This window comes from Dasypus novemcinctus, chromosome 7 (assembly GCF_030445035.2).
Source record: "Dasypus novemcinctus isolate mDasNov1 chromosome 7, mDasNov1.1.hap2, whole genome shotgun sequence".
NCBI classification, from domain to species: Eukaryota; Metazoa; Chordata; class Mammalia; order Cingulata; family Dasypodidae; genus Dasypus; species Dasypus novemcinctus.
The window spans coordinates 8789503-8802256 of NC_080679.1; the positions used below are offsets into that span (position 1 = coordinate 8789503).

General features: G+C 53.8%; 1 protein-coding gene across 10 annotated transcripts in view; it reads right to left on the reverse strand.

Moving 5' to 3' along the window:
* SH3BP4 (SH3 domain binding protein 4) overlaps window positions 1-12754 on the reverse strand; it is a 96627-nt gene that overhangs the window by 10175 nt on the left and 73698 nt on the right. For all 10 annotated transcript variants that reach the window (XM_004461128.4, XM_004461127.4, XM_071216042.1 and 7 more), the window contains 2 exons: window positions 10068-10305; window positions 3286-5645 (listed from right to left, as the gene is read on the reverse strand). In XM_004461128.4, coding sequence (XP_004461185.2) covers window positions 3286-5645; window positions 10068-10185 — 2478 coding nt within the window. In that variant the 5' untranslated portion in view covers window positions 10186-10305. The remainder of the gene's footprint in view (window positions 1-3285; window positions 5646-10067; window positions 10306-12754) is intronic.

Sequence of the window (12754 nt, forward strand, 5' to 3'; positions counted from 1 at the left end):
GTTCCTGGAGAGCCCAGCCCCTCCTCTCCCCCCTAGGCACACAGCAGGCGCCAGAACCGTCTTCCAAAGCTCTTCTGGTACCTGGTGCCCATTCCAATGTCAACCCAGCCCAGTGCAGAGATCCCCAGCAGACCCCAGGGCCTCTGCCCACTCTGCTACCTCATCTGGGTCCATTCCCCCGGGCAGCTGGGTCTGACGGGTGTCACCAGCGCTGGCTCTCCACCTTCTGTCAGGTCAGTGCTGCCTCCCGATGGGGAGCCGGTGGGTCCGGGACAAAAGGGGCATTATCTGGCTGCAATCACAAACGCCGTGGACGAGGAGAAAGGGCACTGAGGGAGGCCCACGTGGTTAGGCAGGGTGCCTCTCAGATCCGCTCTGCTATGAAAACAAGCTGGAACAAGGAGAGGACAGAAGCACAGCAAGACAGCAGGGAAACGCGTGCAGTCCAGATTCTGAGCCCAGGCCAAGGCTTGCACTCATTCAGCCACCAAACACCTGAGTGTCTCTTCTGTGCCAGGGATCTGCCTATGGCATTTAGAGTCAACAGAGTAAGAGTAAGAAACAAGTACACAAACAAATGAACAGGAGGTTTCTGACTCAAAAGAGCACAATGAAGACAACACAGGAAGACGAATTGGACGGTGACGCAGAGGCACAGGACGCTCTTTCTGGGGTGTGCTGGGGCCATGGAACTCAGGGTTGGGAAGAGAGCTCCAGAAGGAGGGAACAGCACCTGAGGAAGGGTGGGCTGGGGGCCTTCAAGATACAGAGAAAAGGTGGAGGCTGGTGCATGGGGGGACGGGGGAGGCGACGGCCTCAGTGTGAGCTGGGCAGGCAGGGTGGCTGGGGCAGAGCGAACAGGCCCTGCAGGGCAGGGCAGAGAGAGTATGTTCTTATTTGATTCCCTCTCCCTTCCCATCTTCCTGCAAATGCTCTGTGTTTTTAATTTCTTGTCTCACCTGGGCCAGGCCACAGTACCCAGTTTCATCAAACACTAGTATAGGTGTTGCTGTGAAGGTATTTTTGTAAACGTGGGTGACATCTACTGTCAGTTGACTTTAAGGAAAAGGGATACCCCTTGAGAATGTGGATGGGCCTCATCCAACCAGTTGAGGGCCTTAACAGCAAAAGCTGAGGTTGCCTGGAGAAGAAAGTCTTCCCCAAGACTGCAGAATAACGCCTCGCCTGCGTTTGCAGCCTACTGGCCTGGCCTGGCTACAGATTTCAGACTTGCCAGCCTCACAACTGCATTGACCAATTGAAAAAAACCAAACCAAACCCGTGTGTGTGTGTGTGTGTGTGTGTGTGTGTGTGTTGGTTTTCTTTCCCTGGAGAACCCTGTGATACCATCCAAAGTCTTTACCTTTTATGATTCATTTAGACAATGTTTCCAAACCAAGGAATCCTTATAATTAGAGAGAAAACAATCTTAAAATCGGTGTGTGTGTGTGTGTGTGTGTGGGGAGAGAGTAGTCTGGCAGCGGCTGGGCAGGAGGCAGCTTAAATCAGTGGTCAAGGTTGTATTAGAAACCCAACAGCCTAGGACTAAGCCCTTAGAAAGAAAACACCTCGTTTCCGCGGACTCTTTCAACACTCTGGGGTAAGTCAGTCCATGGTTTCTAGAATTTTGGTCATGCACTCAAATTCCCCTGCTCACCAGGTGGTAAAAAAAAAATGCCGTAGAGGAGGAGAAAATTGCAAAACCAGTTTCACATTACCACAGAAGCTAACCTCGCCTCTGGCAAGGTCAAGTTTCATTTCCTCCTCTCTGGGAGCCCTGGAGTTACAGGTGGGAAAGCAGCAGCAGCGGAGAGGGAAGGACTCAGCAGACTGTCCCTCCAAAACCACCGAGGGGAGCACGCTGAAAAACCACTCATCGAGAAGACACCCCAGGTGGGGCAAACAGGTAGTTGATAGTGTAAGTCTTCTGGGAAATGGCTGTAAGTCACCTCTGGTCATCATTTTTCCAAAGTTTCCGAGCAAGAGGTGGCAGATGCGGGGTGGAAGGAGGGGAAGACAGGAGGCTGTGGGAAGGTTAGGGGGGCTGGCGTGAGAAGGAATGTCCAGAGTTGGTGAACAAGAAAGCAGCATATGACAAAGTTAAAAGGGTTTTCCTAAGGGAGCTAAAGCTGGTGTCCACACAGCCTGGGGGAGGGAGCTGAATCTGCTTCTGTCACAGAAGGAAGTCGAGAGAGAATGTTTAAAGCAGATGGGTCCAGCGCTGCCAAGAGAAGGATATTATTAAGCTTCTCCAAGGTAATGACCAGCAGGGGCAGCTGAGAGAGCAAGGGAGCCTGTGGGGCATGGGACCCGGGCAGGGCAGGCCTGTCACAGGATGTGAAAAGGGTTCAGTCAACCCTTCCTAGTTGGCCTTAGGCCAGGGTATATACTGCAGTGTCATACTCCCCTCTTTAATTCTTAGGATTATAACTGATTGCAACATAATTCACAGTTGTGCTGGCAAAACACAGGCTGTCCTTCCCCCCAACTCAAACAAAAGAAGAGGGAGGAGGAGACAACAATAGAGAGAAATGTTGGAAGCCTCAGGTAAGAGGAAAGAAATGTCACACAAAGATAAAGTGGGGAGAGTGGGTGTAGCTCAGCGGTTGAACTCCTGCTTTGCATGGAGGAGGTCCCGGGTTCACCCCGTACCTCCTGAAGAAAAAGATAAGGTATGATTTTCAAAGTCTTTGAGTCACAGACCAGGTTGGGAATCTGGTGAAGCTATGGGTCTCTCCTTGGAACATCAACACATCACAGAACGCCCACCTTCTCCACTCCCAGCCCGCTGGGCCTTCCAAGGCCCGTTCTTAAGACTATGGAAAAACTCACAGATTCAGTGGGAAAAGAGAGCAATCCTCTCCCCAGGGGTTCTCGAGTTGTTTGGGGGTCCTCTACGAATCACTCAAATGTCCTGCCTCCCTACTTAGACCACTGTGCACGAGGTTCAGGCGATTTATGGACGCCCTGGAGATGAGCCATGGACAGTGTGCCAACAATGCCATCACAACATCCCAATGTGAGCTGGCCGGGGGAAGGCAGAAGGCCGGGCGGGCCAGGGGAATCTGGGGAACAGGGAAAGCTGGAAGGCCGGGTGGGTCAGGGGAAGCTGGAAAGCAGGGGAAGCTAGAAGGCTGAGCGGGGCAGGGGAAGACTGGAAGGCAGGGGAAGGCTGGAAGGCTGAGTGGGCCAGGGGAAGCTGGAGGGCTGAGAGGGCCAGGGGAAGGCTGGAAGGCCAAGTGGGCCCCCTCCCTCTGGCAAGCCAAGCACCTGCCAGGCACTTACCATCATCAGCTCCTTCTGAAACGATTTTCTGTCTTTGTTCTCCATGTTGTTACAATCCTCCTTCAGCTTCTCCAGAACGGAGGCCACCCGCTCGGGCTCACTGTCCAACTCCGCCCGGCAAAAAAAGGTGAGCGGCAGGTTGGCGTAGCCCAGGGCGTCGGCGAAGACGCGCCAGCTGCTGACGTTCTCCATGAGCAGGGTCCTCACGGAGGCGTAGATGTAGGTGAGGAACTTGCAGGGCCGGAGGATCTGCTCCAGCAGCACGGCGGTGCTCAGCTCGGGGCCGGCGCAGCAGCTGGGCCGGGCCTTCCCCACCACCAGCACATTCTTGGTGTGCACGAGGCCGACCTTGCCCTGGTAGTAGCCGATGTACCACTCCTTGGTCCAGAGCTGCCCCTTCAGCCGGATCTTCTCCTCGCTGAGCAGCGCGATCGTGTCGCCCTTCTTGTACTCCAGGAGGTAGTGGTTCTTGGTCTGCCTCGCCACCGTCTTGAGCAGCTTGCCGACCTTGAGGCTGGACACGGGGCGGTCCTGAAACGTCGGGTACTTGGTGGTGGCGGCGAACGGGGACAGGATGATCTTGCCGACCTCGTTCTTCTTGAGGAACCTCCTCTGCCCGGTGGGTTTGACGGCGCTTTTGGGCGGCGGCTGAGGCGTCTGGACGCAGAACTGGGTCAGGATGGCCTCCTGGTCGTCCTTCACCTGGACCCTCAGCGTGAAGTCGGAGAGCTCGCCGGGCGAGTGGGAGCTGATGGGGAAGACCAGGCGGCTCACCTTGCCCAGCTTCATCTGGAATCCCCTCACCACCTTGGCCTGCTCGCTGGCTTTGACTTCGTAATTCGTCATGTTGGAAAACATACAGATCCTGAGATCCTGGGGCCGGGACAAAACGAACTGGTGCTTCCCCCAGAGCTGCAGGGCCACCGGGGCTGGGCTGGGGGCCTGGCGGGTGGTCTCGCTGACCAGCAGAGTCTTTGGGGCGCAGTCGTGCCCAAAAAGGGTCACCACGGTTTTGAAAGACGGGTGGATGTGTTTGGGGCCGTAGAGCCCCACGGTGACTTTTTTATTGATGAAGTCCCAGACAGTGGAGGGGTAGAGGATGCTCGGGCCGTGGGCCACAATCGCCAGGTACATGCAGGGCTCCAGGCTCTCCAGCTGTACCTGGACCGTGTCCCCGTAGCTGTAGGTGAGAGGGATGGAGACGTATGGCCCTTCCTTTAGGTCGCTCCTCAGGCACTGGAGGCCCACTGTGCTTTTGCTAAAAATGTCGTTTTTCACCTCGGCGGAAACCTTCATCTCCAGCATGATGCACGTCTTCACTTCCAGGTTGCTCAGCTTGATCTCCACCACGGGGCTGACGCAGCTGGACTTGTCACTGTTGAGCTCCAGCGGGGGGTCCAGCAGGGCGCGCATGGAGATCTGCTGCGTCTCCCCGGGAGCTACGTGACCCTCGGGCACGTGGATGCTGATGCTGGTGTCGGGAAGCTGCACGGCTCCCCCCGAGCTATCCAGCTTGCACACGATGCTCGTCTCCAGAGGCTGGGTCTGGCCCCAGCCAGGGCTCTGGCCAAGCAAGTCCAGGTCGTGGCAAGACCGGGCCAGCTTCCGGTGGTTCAGCCAGGCCGTTCGAAAATCCTCCCGGCTCTGAAACTGCTCGGGAGCAGGCGATTTCAACCCCGTGAAAAAACCAGAGGAGGCGGGAGCCTCTGACTTGGCCTGGAGAACGGAGAGCTCCGACAGACTGTAGGAGCGTTTGCTTCTAAAGAAGGGGTTGTCCCGCCTGACCGGCTGTTCTGCGGCAAGCCGATGGGTGGCCGGAAGCTCCTCGAAGATGTTGCCAGTGCTGTTGGTGGTGGCTGAGCTGGACTCGGTGAACGAGAAGGCGCCGGTATCGAAGAGGAGCAAATCCACGGTGGTCTTGGGATTCAGCTCGTCCAGGCTGGGCACCACCGGCCCATTCCCGTTCAGAAATGGGTTTGTCTGGGTCCCATTCCAGAAAGGGTTGTTACTGTACGTTTTGCTCAACCCTTTCTTTTCTTCTGTCCATCCTCCAAGCAAATCTAACTCCTTGGCCACTTCGTCTGGGCTGTCCGGAAGATTGTCAATCATCCCGCTGTCGCTTAACGTTGAGTTGCGGTAATTTAAGGGCTGGACGTAGGAGGAAGGGATGTAGCCCATCTCGGTGGTGTTGTGAGCGTACCACCACTCGCCGCCCGACGTGTCCAGGACGTAGAGATGGTCACCCTTGGAGAACTTGAGGGTGGTAAAGTTAGTTGGGCAGTAGTCCTTGATTGCGATCACTTCTTTTGCATTTCCGAAAGGGGTGGGATTGTCCACAAGCAAGGCACTGGGAGAAGGCACTGTACAAAAGAGAGAAACCGGTGGTGACAACGAGTCCAAGAGGTGCTGGTGGAGCAGCTTCCAAAATCAGGGAAAAGGGATCGAAGGAGCTGATGCCAGAAGCAGACAATAACCCGGCCCACCCCCCGGCTCTTTTTCAATAGGGACACCCCACCATCCAACCTGGTGCGTCACCCCCGCCTGGCCAGGGAGCTGGCTTGTGACGGCACTATCGTCCACCATGCTCCATCACTTCCCTATCCGTCCACCTAAGTCAGGTGGGAAAGGCCACGAGGGAAATCTCCGGGCTGTCCCCAGCAATGGGAAACCACACAAGGCAGTATTTAACGTGCCCACGGTTCAAAACTGCTCATCTGGGCCGACCTTTTCTTCACTCACTAACTTCTTACCAGGCTGAAGAACTGCTACCAGGTCGAAGGAGTATGACAGTGATTTACTTAGAAAATGCACAGGGCATTCCAAGGTCAGGGGCTACTGCATGAAGTCGGGGTCTGGAGAAAAAGAGCCGCAGGAACGCCCTTGATAATGTGCATGAGCTGAAGCTCCCCGAAACATGTGCACGAGCAGAGGGAGGCTCCCCTGGCAATCAGGCCCGATTCTTAGACTTCAATGTTCAAACCCATTTCTCACCAAGATGTTTATTGAGATGAAATAATGATGTTTTGAGGTCAGTCTCTTTTGACCTCTTTTAAATGATCATTCCAAATAATACCATGGAGAGAGGCCCTCCCACATGCCGTGCAGAACAAAAGCCTTTATTTTTGGCCCTAGTCACGTTATTCTGAACAACTAATTCAGCAGATTGAAAGGTTCCACCACTTAAAAAGTGAGCCCGTTTGCTGAATTTTTCTGTGCACCTACAACTTCTCTAAAAAAAAAGCGTGTATGTGGGGAGACCAAGTTATTTTGTGGCTTTTGGCCTTCAACTATGAGTTACCAGTGCAAGGAGTATTTCCAACAGCAAAAATAAAGTCTTCTAAACAAGTGGTGCTGGCTGAAAACTAATGGATATGAGTGGGTATCTAAGGCTATTCAGAGGATGAAGTAAGCTCCTTCTGATGTTATAAATAAGCCCACCTAACTTCTCAGCGCTCCCACTCCTACTGCATCTTGTTTTGCGGGTTTGCTTATATTCTTGGCTTCTGGTAACAAACTACTGAGCCAAAGGAAACGTTTTTTTTTTCCCCAGTTTCCTATCCAAAGGAGGACTCTATTTCTAGATGACCTATATTTAATATCTTTTATGGATTATGATAAAGCCAAAAGGATCCTATTCCATCAGACTGGCCCCCAAAAAATCATCTGCCAGTTGCCCCTTCCTTTGAAAGGAAATAATAAAACTTAGATTGTATTTCCTCAGCAAAGCCGTAGGAGATAGAGGACTAGTCTATTGATTTGCCTTGACTAGGTTACAGAGACTCACTCAGCAGGGAGGACGCCTGAGTCCTGAAGGCCCTGCTTACCCACCACCCTTCCAAGAAAATTCCAGGGAGCCTCCATGGGGTGTGCCGGGGAACCTACTTTTACAGCCTCCAGAGTTTGCGATTCCTCGTGGACATGATGGTGGAAAAAGATCTTTCCTCAAGGGGCTATCTATGGTGAGGATTAAATGAAACGACACCCATCAAGTGCTCAGCCCAAGGGAAGGGTTCACTGCGATGTTAATGTCACATGGCGAACACGCTTCCTAAGTTTATTTTTCTCCATAGTGCTGAGCACTAATATACCATGGACCTTACGTGTCTGTTGTGGTCTCGGAAGGGAGGGCTCCACGTGGAAGTAAGCTCAGTGAGAAGTGGTTCTGCTCACTCTTGTATCCCTCGCAGATGGAGCCTGGCACTTGGTAAGCGCTCAATAAATGCTCAGGGAACGGACGGTCATCTTGGGTGCTGACAACACGGAGGCCGTGTACCTGCTACTGGCTCCAAGTCTTGGCCAAAGGCAAAGAAGAAACCCCCTGCCTCACACTCACACAGGGACAAGTCACTTAGCACTGAAGGGATGGGAGTGAATGAAAGAAGGAAGTCAAAGAAACCGCTTAAAGGGAAAGGTCAGAAAGAAAGGAGGTGGCTCGGTTGAGGGCAGGAGTGACAGACAAAATGAGGTCAGCCCTCACACCTGTGTTGGCCTCTTCCAGTCCCCAGAGATTAAAGACCATCTTTTGTTTCCTTGTCACATTCCTGAAAATGGCACATGAAAATGGAACCCCAAGGAAAACAAAAGAAAGCCTGCTGGCCATTAAAATCTTATTAGAATCGCTCAAAAGTTGCATCCTTCTTAGGTTCTCCCAGAATAATTCCTTTACAGAAATACTTTTAAAATTAAAAACTAAAGCAATGAAGCAGGCTTTGCCTGTAGCCTAGGAAAATGTCTCCATGCCAATTATCACCTCCGTTTCATCGGACTGGATAATAGCCAACGCTTTACTGCAAGTCAAAAGCGCTCTCCTTCAGAACTGGGGCTGGACTCATGCCATCCGAGGAGCAGGCCCGCGGCGGGGAGCCAGTGGAAATGCACAGCACTGTCACCTCCCTTCCAGGGGCGGCACTCTACGGGACGACTGCCCCGGGGACACAGGGGAGGGGCTTCAGTCAAACGCAGAAAATCCCCATTGAAACCATCTTAACCAATTCTGAGGAGTTGTTGCCCAGCTCCCGAGCCACCTGGCTTTCAGTACCCAAAATCCTCTGCATGTGTCAGGAAGCTCAGGGCACTGAATAATACATTTCTTATCCCTCTGCCCACGTTCTTATGCAGGCAGAAAGTAATTGGGAGCAGGAGATTTCACAGCAGATATTTTGGCTAGAATAAATTTGCACCTTTAAGCCTCTCTACCTTCCGAGACCTGAGGGAGGCGGTCGGGTGGAAACGCTGCCTGGGTCAGCGCTGGGCCTCCGGGTCCCTTGTCCTGGCCGGGACCAGATTCTCCAACAGCCTCCCCCCCGGTACACGCTAACCAGCTCCTGCTCAACGTCGAGAATGCCTTGTTCATCTCCCTCCCCCAAATCCAGTATCCTCTTAGGAATACTAGCCAATACATTGCCCCCAGATCGTTCTAATTTTTTAAAAAATTCAGCACTCTCTGCTGTTTTAAGGCACTAGCCCAGGGAGCAAATGTGGCTCAAGCGGTTGAGCACCTGCCTGCTACATGGGAGGTCCCGGGTTCAATCCTTAGCCCTGGTACTTCAAAAAAGACACTAACCCAACCACACAATTTATGCCCTCATTTTCTTTAAGCATGGTTTGCTGGGCTATAAAGAAAACAATATTCATCACGAGAATATGATGAAAAATTTAATGATGTCTAGCTGCACCCAATAACTCTGCTACTTTATTAATAAAATCTCAGCTTCCTTTGCTGATCTTTCTTCTGCAAAAGATTTAGAGGAGGGCTCAGGGCTGCCTGCATACAGCAGGAACAGGAAGAGGAAAAAGTTAAGGATAGAGCCGAAGGGGAGAAGCTGAGCGGCAGGGGAGAGGGCCACTACCTTATCTGGGGGGCAGGAGTACAGTTCAAGAAACATTTACTTTGTGCCAGGGCTGAGGCTACAGAGCTGAAGATGAAGTTCCTACCGCTCAGGCTGCTCTAGGCAGGACAATGGTAATTGCAACAGAATGTGGTATATGCTGTGAGAAAGCAGATGACAAGGACAATGAAAACGGTAGGAGGCCCAGGATAGACTGCACATAGCCCACAGAGGTCAGGGGGGACCTTCTGGAAGAAAATGACGCACTGATCGCCAACTCAGTGCTCAAACGACAGGTTTTCTCATCAACCCAGTTTTTGAGGCTTTTGGAGATCCCAAGTGCCAATGGTTGATTAAACCGTGGTGTCAAGAGCGTAGCCAACTACGGCTAGCTGCCTGCTTTGTAAATAGTTTTATTGTAACACAGCCACGTCCATTCGTCCACCCATTTCTCTGGCTACTTCTGAACTACAGTGGCAGAGCTGAGTTGTGACAGAGATTATTAGCCGGCAAAGTTTAAAATCTTTGCCATTTGGCCCTCTACAGAAATAGTTGCTGAACCCTGCCTTCGGTCACCGTTTATTTTCCCTTTAAGTAGTTCTCAAGATTTGTTATGTTAACTACACTCTCCTTTTCCCTAGATTTTTCTACCACCAAGCTCCCCACTTTATTGTCACTAAAACTGATGGAAAGAGACAAACATACAACGTATTAAGAAGGGATTGCATTACCTGGGGGAACCCCTTCAGGACAACCTCCCAACTCTCCAAAGAAACAAGACAAGTGGCGATTGTTCCAGGGCTTAATTTATACTATGACGAAGTTTAGAAGACCAAAATTTAATCATCTGAAGGCTAAATTGGCAGCCTGTATATGGGAACGTTCTTCCCATTAAAAGCCCTTGCAAATCCCCATCTTCTCCCTCTGCCAAAGTTCTGTTCCCCAGAAGCTCACCTTTGACATCATTAAAGCTCGTCTCTGAAAACCCTTCACTCAGGTCAATCAAGGTCCCCTCTGACTTGCACCGAGGGAGGCCGTTGGAGTTGGCGGCGCGGATCCGCTGGGCCGCCATCTTGAATGTCTCTTCGGGGCGAAGCTGCTAAGGTCTCATATTTCTCCCTCCAGTTATTCCAGCAACTGCTGAAGCTTCCGTCAGGCCCCCTATGGTGCCCACTTCCCAATGTGCTTCTTCCTGGGGGGGAGGGGGAGAGAAAGCATTTCCTTTGAGCAAGTGAAACATGCATTAACTAGTAATAGGATGGCAAGTGGGAATCCTTTTGTTCCAGAGGATATTCCAATAAAGATAGACCCACTTCATTTTTCCTGGCTCCAGCGAGCAGAGCAACCTTTGCTCGCTGCACTCTGTGCCCGTTTCATCGGCTCGCCTGGCCCAGACAACCCGAGCAGTGTTCCCTGGCCCGGCGTTCTGTGGCCACTCTTCCTGGGGCACAACGGGGTTTGTCAGATTTGTCCTAGCACCTGGCTGGCCCATTCACGACAGCCGAAGAGAGGGACAAAATGGGATTTGTACGGCCCCACTGCTAGATCTGGGATTCAGGAAGAGAGAAAAAGTCTTCCTCTGCCCACAGAGCAGCCGCTCTCTTTGGGGGAACAGGCCCTGCCAGGCAGGGTCCCCGGGGGGCCAGCTCTCAGCCATGGCCCCTGCAGGGAGCTCCGCGTGTGCATCGGGGATCGGAATGCCCCTCGACAGAGCGCAGGTAACAGTAATCAACCAAACCCGTGAGAGGCCATCTCGGCAGGGCAGGCGCGCCCAGCGTAGCTCAAGCGGATGAAACCGCGGCGGAGTCTTTAGCTGACCTTGTGCCCGCTGAGACACGGGGGCCGGGGCTGTGAGAAAGCACACAGGTCCCTCCCGAGGCCTCGGCTTTTTCTGGGAGGGGGCACAGGGGCTGAGGCATTTCCTTTAGGGGTTGCAACGACTGAGGTGCCTGGCTTTGGGCAGACCCTTCCCCGGGGGGGCAGGGTGGGAAAGAGGAAAAGCAGAGAGCTGCTTCAATGCCATGAGCTCACATGGCCCCGACAGGGAGGGGCCGTCACCCCCGCTGCCTCAGCTGCCTGCATCAGCGCCACCTGCGGACCGGCGCGTTTCACCCCAAAACACGGTCCAAGTTCCTTCATTCCCCTGCTGCTCTCCTAAAGGTGCCTGGAAATGTGCTCCAGTCCAGACGTTTCTGGGGGGGGAGGGGGCAGTGCTCCACCCCACCCCCACCCCCGCCAGGCCTCTGAACAGCATCCACGGCTCAGAGGGCCACTGCCCACCAAGAGACCTGCATCAGTCTCCGCGGCTCACGAGGACGGTCTTGTGTTCAGTATTTAACTCCCTCGGCCTCAGTTTCCTTCGTTGTAATGTGGGGGTAATGCTAGCACCGTCTTAATACGATTTGGGGGAAGAACAAGTAAGATAATTCTCATAAGGAGCTTGGGACACGTAGGAGGGACAAGGTGAATGGTGGCCGCCACGCCTTGGCCACCGTGGCCCTAAGACACAGGCTCGGGTCTGAGCAGTGCTGGCGGTGGCTCCAGCTGTCCACCTCAAGGGCAGGCACAGAGCCGCCACACTCCTGCACCCGGAAGGTCCCTGGGGAGAAGGCGTGTGAGCCGTGGATGGGGAGGGGGCGACGGCCTGGCATCAGGAAGGTTGAGCTGGGAACAAGAGCACAGCAGCAGCAGAGCTGCCATCCTGGGGACCCCGGGGCCTTCAAAAGTGCCAAACCCTAGAGCCCAGGCTCCGACCCTCCCACCCACCCCTCCACCTCGTTCTCTAGTCTGTCGGGGGCCTGAGCCGATGCCCCAGAAGGAGCAAAAGCCACGGCCCCGGGGCACACGTCTACCTGTAACTGAGGAATTAGCACACATGCAGGTGAACGAAGGAAGAAGGAGGCTCCTCGATGGTCTCCCCCAAACTGAGCGCCATCACAGACCCCCTCCCCTCAAAATCACGCCCACATGGAACCCCCGAATGTGACTTATTTGGAAAGTGACCTTTGCAGATGTAACGAGTTAAGACGACGAAGACACACTGATCCGATCCTAAATCCCTGAACCCAGTACCTAATTCCGGTACACCTGCTGTCCTAACACGAGGCACCCTGGACGCGGAAGGAGAAGCTGTCACAAACCGAGGGATGGCTGGGGCACCAGAAGAGGCCAGAAGGCGCCTCTGCAGGGGCTTCCGGGAGCGCGGCCCTGCCGGCAGCTCGGCCTTGGCCTTGTGGCCTCCAGACCTGAGACTTCCCATTTCTGTTGTTTACCGCCACATGGTGAGTGGTATTTTTTAGGAAATGAAGGTGTTTTCCCGTGACGTCACCACGGATGGACTCCACCCCTTAAGTCCTCTGCCCCTGTGCGCCCCCTCTGCCGAGCGCTGAGTGTCGGGGCAGCCGGCGCTGGCTCCCCGGGGCAACACAGCGGAACTGGCACTTGTTGGCTTCATCTGGGTCCAGACACCTGCAGCCATTTCTCCTCCCCACCCCACACCTGTCTGCACATGGCTGCAGGGCTGGGTGCACAGCTGGCCGCCGTCCAGGGACCTTCCAGAAACTGCCCAGAGCAGCCGGGGGGCCACGTGGACGCCCCGCAGGATGCAAGGGTACCCCCACCCCCCACCAGCACAGCCTTAA